General features: G+C 41.1%; 1 protein-coding gene and 1 long non-coding RNA gene across 2 annotated transcripts; both read right to left on the bottom strand.

Annotated features, from left to right (window-relative positions):
* Positions 1–535: 535 nt before the first annotated feature.
* LOC144462275 (uncharacterized) lies at positions 536–3014 on the bottom strand. Its single transcript, XM_078166047.1, has 7 exons — positions 2885–3014; positions 2291–2460; positions 1937–2191; positions 1741–1828; positions 1368–1651; positions 1126–1272; positions 536–586 (listed from the first exon to the last, which is right to left on the bottom strand). The coding sequence occupies exons 1-7, from the start codon at positions 3012–3014 to the stop codon at positions 536–538; spliced, it is 1125 nt and encodes a 374-aa protein (XP_078022173.1).
* Positions 3015–3227: 213 nt separating this feature from the next.
* On the bottom strand, positions 3228–3766 carry LOC144462276 (uncharacterized). Its single transcript, XR_013490610.1, has 3 exons — positions 3632–3766; positions 3480–3534; positions 3228–3360 (listed from the first exon to the last, which is right to left on the bottom strand). It is a non-coding gene; the product is annotated as an uncharacterized LOC144462276 (long non-coding RNA).
* Positions 3767–7300: the final 3534 nt, after the last annotated feature.

Raw genomic sequence — 7300 nt, 5'->3', positions numbered from 1 at the left:
GGCAGGCTCTTGTGCAATGTTGTGTCTCCCACTGAGACTTCATTCTCCAACAGCCACTCTTTGGACACAGTTTCCCCCATGGATCCTTTATGTTAAGTAAATAATGATTGGTTACTATTGAAAACTGTACTAGTATTCATCCTGTGCACTGTACTATGTATTTACCTGAGAGAATCATCTGTCCAACTGTGGATCCAGCCTGGTGTTTAATGTTGTCGCCTTAAAAGTGTATAAATACATAAATGTATGATAACATGCAACTTTTCTTGTCCAGGCTCTATTACTTCACTTTGTCATATTTTCCCATAATTACCAGATATTGGCATGATGACTTCAAAGAAAGATGACTGGTGGAAAATCATCTTATTCACCATATTGACTCGGTCACACACAGTTTTTCTTGAGTGAGTTGACAAAATTTTTGCTGTTTCTGGGCTTACAAAAGCCTGCTGCATCTAAAAAAAGAAAAAGAAATAAGGTGTGAAAATATATTCTAGATCATGTAGTTCGTCTAGCTCAGATGTTCAGGTGTGTTTTAGTGCAGCGCTCTTACACCAGGACGGACTTTGACTGCCACCTTGTCATTCTGTGGGAATAGGTCAAAGCATGTTGTAAACACTTTAGAAAGCCACTAATTATTAACAAAAAGCGAGCAGATCTACTTCACAGTCAAAAGTTATCATTTTGATTTGTTGGCCTCATAGAAACAGATTTTATCTGTCTAAACAAGTCTGTTTACTGTAAAATACTTTTTCTGACATGAGTAACAGCTTTTCTTGTTTTTGTTATATGTGGTATATGGTGGTATGTTGACATTATACTTACTACAGGTGTCTTGAGAATGACAGGACTCAGTGAAACCAGGGCTGTATTCAGTTTTAGGTCTGGAGATTGGCACATCAATGCTCGTGTATCCTGTTAATTTAGCAATATGAATTAAAGAACAAATGAAATAGACAAGTGTGGGTTTTAAAAGCCAAGATTCAAGTTTTTATTTTGCTAATGTGGTAAAACTTTAGCTTTTTGTGATATGATTATTGCTTGTTTGCTTGTTTTTTTTAAAAAGTCAAAAGAATATTAAAAGCTTTGTACTATGTGGAAGTACTGAAAACTGTCAAAACTCACCATTTTTTGGTTCAAAGGCACAGATGCCCTTTTCTCACGCAGCTGGTAAATCCTTTTTGGCACATATTCCTCATCACGATCTGGTACTGTTTCAGTTAGTGTGGTTTTCATATCACCTGTATCATCCTCATCAGATGAGCTCACCATCTTTTTTTTAGGAAAAATAAAATATATTAAGCTCATTTTAGAACGATGTATTTTAATTTGTGTGTGGAAACACTGCAGCTAGTCACATGTCTCACCTGCTGGTCTGACGGCACAAGGGTCTTGTTGCTGTACAGCTGGTTAAGCCTTTTTCTCACACGCTTCTCTTGGCCCAATGGTTCCTGCTCCTCCTCTTCAAACCCTTGATTGTCTTCATTTTGCGCAGGTTCGTTGTCCTCCCTTTCATCCTCCGAAGAAGCAATGGTCATGGTGTTGTCTTTCTTGTGTTTCTCTCTGCGTTTCCTTGTCTTTGCAGCATATGTAGAAATTGCCATCATTGACAATCCTCTACTCTGGAGTGTGACCTCTGCTGGGTCCTCCGCTGTGCAAAGAAATGGATAAAATGAATACAAGTTGATGGATACTACAAGAAAAAATAGGTTTGGCATTGATTTAGATTGTTTAAAAAACCTTGATAAAATCTTTTGGCTGTGTTTGCATCATGGCACATAAAAGTCGCCACTTTCTGGTAGGTTTTATGGCCCAACTGCCGCTTGGCCTGGAGGAATGAATGTAAAAAAGAAATACACACAAGTGTAAAATTCATTAACTTTTCACCACACTTAATTGTTTTTAAGATACAAAAAAACATGAGAAGTTATCTCACATAAGTGGCAACAGAGGAGCGCAGCATGTTGAAAGTTGGGGCTGTCCCCAAGCCCATCCCCTCCCAGGCCTCCTTGAAATATTCAGACAGCTTCAGCAGGATGCCTCCACTGGTTGTGTGAAAGAAGGTAGAAGCCTCTTTGCCTCCTTCAATTCTGTTTCGAAGCAGGTTGTAACGCTGCAACCAGGAATACTCGCTTGGCTTGAGGGGTACAGCTGCTTCACCAAAGTACCTTTGAGTCTTGTGCTGTCCAACCTAATAATTCAGGAATTTTGACTTTTCACTCTGACCAACTGATATAACGATGTGTATGTCTCGTGTCCTTTCAGTTTTTGTAATAATGTTTGCACTTACACGGATGATGCGGGCACCCTGCTTAGTCTTTTCTGCTGCCTTGACCTCCTTTGTGGTCATGTTGATCACAACACCCTTTCGGTGGCCTGTTGTTGCAATAATATATCCACCCAGCAGTCCAAAAAACTCTTTCAGACATGCTCGGTCCTCTGGATGCTTCTCAAGGTCAACTGTAAAAGCAGAGGAAGGACATTGTATGCATTCACTTGCAATGATGATGTTCTTTACCTAAGTACCACACGTTGGCCACACAAAAGCAGCAGAGACCAGCCCATATATAAAAACCCAGTTTGTAGATGCTAATCCCTGTAATGTAAAATCTGCAGAACGGTATCTTCACCCAAAGTTTGAGTCTGGAGAAGCCCCATAACATTAAATAAACCTTATTTTTACAAATCTGAAACTTATGCTGAGCAATGATCCATACCCAGTACTGCAGTGATCTTCTTTGGAGCCTCATCTATAAACCATGCATGTTTCTGTGCCTTGACCAGTCTCTCTGAAATTTTGAATATCATTTATTATATGCATGTTCCCTGCTTTTAACGATGTAATGTTAATGTTTGGAGGTGGGGTTATGAATGTTAAACATACCAGATTTACTTCGCCTCACACTGAGCTGGTGCCCGACCACATCCCGGCCAATATCTCTGATCCGGGCCCTCAGCTCTACCAAGATGGCGTTGATATTTTTTGTTCCGAGTCTGACAGATGGTGGTGCCATGTTTGAAATATATTTCATAAAGGCCACAGCATCCATCAGATAACATCTCTGGGTTGTTGGTTTGAAGCCTTTTTCTTGAAGGACTGCAACAAAACTTGAAGACAAAAATACAAATACAGTCATGTCCTCTACCCTTCGACGCACTGATGCTTCTTACAGTGTAGTACTTACCCACGGATTCTAGCATGGTTACTCAGGAAAAGAAGGTCAACATTTGGGATTGCTGAGTCTGCCATGTACTCTAGAAAATCGACAACATGTTTGGCTCGCTGCTTGGCATTTTCAGAAGTTTTTCTACCAGGGTTGGCACCTTCTGTGTGGCCCCTAAATTCCTCGACCAATCTTACTGAAGAAAGAATAAAAAGCAAATCAAATATTTTTGCATGGATCTGCACATTAACACAACATCCCCTATCTTTCAAGTTCAATACTAGTACAGTGACTATGATATGAGGGTATCTTCACCATAGCAAGGGGCTTTGCTGGGGGACAATGGTGCACGTCTGCGATGTTTTGCTGCCTGAAAAAAGCACATGAAGCAGATTTTCTTAATCAAGAGTTACTGAAAAAAATGGTCATATTTAAGAAGTACACCAGAGGAATAACTCAACACTCACAGTTGCACGCATTGTTGAAGAATGTAGCTGCTTGAGCTCATCGTTCCTCATCTGGAGCAGGTTCTTCGCCACCTTTAGTTCAGCAGAGAGAAGCTGGCAGTTCCTGCACCCAGGATCAGGGGCCCTCAGGACAGAACGCCTTCTTCTTCGCTTGGCCTGTTGGTCAACTGTTCCTGTGTAGCAGGAAGCCTGGCTGGTTGAGGGAAAAGGATCCAGCATAGCTGGTGCTTCTGGGTCACAAGAAGCCTGGCTGGTTGAGGGAGAAGGATCCAGCATAGCTGGTGTTTCTGGGTCACAAGAAGCCTGGCTGGGAGAACAACACATGGGGACCGAAAGAGGTGGCACAATGGCAGAAGCTGCAGCATGAGGAGCAGCTTGTGGTTTGGCCTCTATCACCCTCCTGACACCCTCTTCGATTGCTGCATCATCCACCTCGTCAAGATGTGAGACCATTGGTGGTGTGGGGTTCGAAGTACGTAGGAGGACCAGTTCTCTCGCAATGTATCTGTCCTTCGCTTTCTGGATGTACAGTTTAACCATTGGGTTCTGCAAAAAAAGCAGAATGTACAATTAGTAAATCATTTCATTCTGTCTGAAAAAGTTACATTATTGATATCTCATTACCTTTAGCATCATGCATGTATTTAACCAGCAATATTCTTTCTGTGGGATGTGTAGCACTAAATAAATACAGCATTTCCGAATCCATATCAACCACACAAGGATCAAATAAAGACCACAGACCCACCACAGAGCAAGGAAGAACAAGAAGCACAACAAGGACCAAAGTTGCTGGGCTTAAGATCTCAACCTGACTCAACAACACACATAAATCACACAGAGGGACTACCTTCAGGCTGTGGATCCTTTGCAGATGCTTGTCGAGTCGGTTAATATATTTAGACTGGCAGAAACGCACTGGGCAGTCCAGATTTGTGCGAAAACTGGAGAAGCAAGAAGAGTCTTTGATTTAGTTGGAGAAAAAATGTTTGTAGAAAGAAAATATGCAGACATTTCTTTGTAACATGTGTGACCACTTAACACTTAAAAATGTTAAAAAAAACATATGACACTTGCTAATACAGATTATTCATGACCTGCCTTACATCTATTTTTGAGAGACTTTTGCAAAATCAGTTGTAACCTCATACATCACAGACCAATATTTACATTTGCATTACGTTATTTGTTACTGAAAAAAAGCGCTTTTAGTATAGTGATTTTTTTAAAAGCAACAACTCACTATATAACAGTGATTAACAATATTGTTTTGGACCCTATTTCAATGATAGTGAAAAAAGAACCATAAGAAGCCTCTTTAAGAGCATCCTTAAGAGGAAACAGGACACTTACTGTCGATGAGAAAACTTGCTCAGAAGACTCAACTCTGTTTTGTTGACCACCTTTTCTGTGCTTCTCAGGTGCTGGACTATATCAGCATACCATTTCCTACAAATGGGACACTTGCGCTTACACCTCTCATACTGCTTGCTTGGAGGGCTGCAGTCAGAAGATTCCTGTTGCTGTGGTCCTGCTGTCTGAGGCTCCTCAACAGGTTCCTGTACATGGACACAAAAATATTGCTCATAAAAGCCCAACAGTAGAGAATTATTACTTTATTATTACTTTAATTATCTGGGTGTAAGTTTATGCTTTTTTTTACTTTACAAAATAATATTTCCCACATTCCTGGGTAAATTAGTAAATTTAGCTTCTTTTTTCCTTGTTTATCTCATGTAAACAATGAATCGATCCATAATGTCATGATTTGGTCTTTTCGATCTTTTGTTTAATGAATGAAGTTTTTTATTCCTGCATTTGGGTCCTGCTCCATTGTGTTTCCTTAATCGGACATGACCAGTGTTGGGCACATTACTTTAAAAAAGTAATTAGTTATAGTTACTAGTTACTTCTCCCAAAAAGTAACTAAGTTAGTAACTGAATTACTCTACTATAAAAGTAACCAGTTACCAGGGAAAGTAACTATTGCATTACTCTTTCTTTTTTTTCAAAGTTTAAATATGTCTAAGAATTTGGCTGCGTCGTTCGCCGAAGATTCATGAGTGAGTCACAGAACAGTTCCACTCCTGGCTGGCACGCTCGCTGCTGAGCTCAACTGAACTAAGAAAGGAATGAATCAGTTCATGAAGTGCAAAAACAGCTAAAATGCCATACCCAAATTAAAATGATTGTAACTTCTGAACTGCTCTGGCTACATGTACGCATGAGGTCTTGCTAGAAAGAAAACTCTCTGTAGTTTCTTGTGCAACTGATACTGAAACTGCAACAGAAACACTCTAGGTGACACAGAGACAGAGTAATGGCCCTCTGAAGTCAGTAAAAATGTCAAATTTTGGGCCGCCTAAAATCAAAAATGTTTTTCAGGATGAATAACTGTCTGTGGTTTCATCTGAGGGGATAAATGACAGTATGGGGCTGTAGGCACAGTATAAGTGAACACATGTTTCAAATTCGAAGAAGATAGCACAAAGTGTGACCATTCTACAGTGTTTTTCCATGAAGAGATCCAGGCTGAGCTCCAAATGGACACATGGTAACCAAATGATATTCTGAGACAATAAAGGTGTTTTTTATTTACATTTTGACGTATTTCATCAGTTGTTGTTATCACAAACCATATACCAATGTCCATAACTGCTCTGCGTTACTGCGCATAGGCGAGACTGAATGGCCACACCGTTACGCTCAGGTATACACTGCTCTGGCGGGGGGTCAATTAGCACATTCCATACGTCATTCGAAAGGTTGAAACCTCCTCTAGAAGATGGAGATGACAAATCTAAACTCTTCATGACAGTCTAGCAATGAAATGCAGTTGAACAAAAGCACCCCAAATTCGAGAAGAGAAGTTAAACAGGAAAACAAGGATTCAAGGATTCTTTATTGTCATACCAGACATGTTCACATGGCATGATACGAAAAAACTGTTCTCAGGTCCCGGTAGTGAGCAATAAATAAACTACGCTAAAATGTAAAAAATATATAAAATATAAATAGAGCAAGAGCAATAAAATAAAAACAGGAAATAGCAATACTACAGTAGTTCCGGGCAGCCTAATAAGAGAGACATTATTGTGCAAATGGAGACATTATTGTGCAAAGTCCAAGGTGCTGTACGCAGGTGAAAATGTGTCCATGGCATGAGACAAGTGACACTGTGCAAAAGGTCCGTGGGGTTGTACAAGGTGACAGGTGTGCAGTGCAAGTTCTGAGATATTGTGCAGTTTATTGTGCAGGAGGCAACAGTCCTACAGTGCTCCACCAGAGCTCAACAGTCTCACAGCCTCTGGAAAGAAGCTGTTCCTCAGTCTGGTGGTACGGCACCTGATGCTCTGCAGCCTCCTGCCTGAGGGGAGGGGGACAAACAATGTGCTTGCGGGGTGGGTGGGGTCTTTCCAGATGCTGGAGGCCCTTTTCCTGCATCTGTCCGTGTATACGTATATCCAGAATGGGGGGTAAGCCGCCTCCCACAGTCCTCTGTGCAGCATTCACAACCCTCTGCAGAGCCTTCTTCTCCGCCACAGAGCAGTTGCTGTACCACACAGTAATGCAAGAGGACATGACGCTCTCCACCACGCACCTGTAGAAGGCCCTCAGGACTGAATGGCCAAGTCCAGCATGCCTCAGTCTCCTGAGGAAGTACAGGCA

The sequence above is a fragment of the Epinephelus lanceolatus genome, unplaced genomic scaffold, assembly GCF_041903045.1.
Source record: "Epinephelus lanceolatus isolate andai-2023 unplaced genomic scaffold, ASM4190304v1 scaffold41, whole genome shotgun sequence".
Taxonomy (NCBI): domain Eukaryota; kingdom Metazoa; phylum Chordata; class Actinopteri; order Perciformes; family Serranidae; genus Epinephelus; species Epinephelus lanceolatus.
This window is presented reverse-complemented; position numbering and strand designations above follow the sequence as displayed.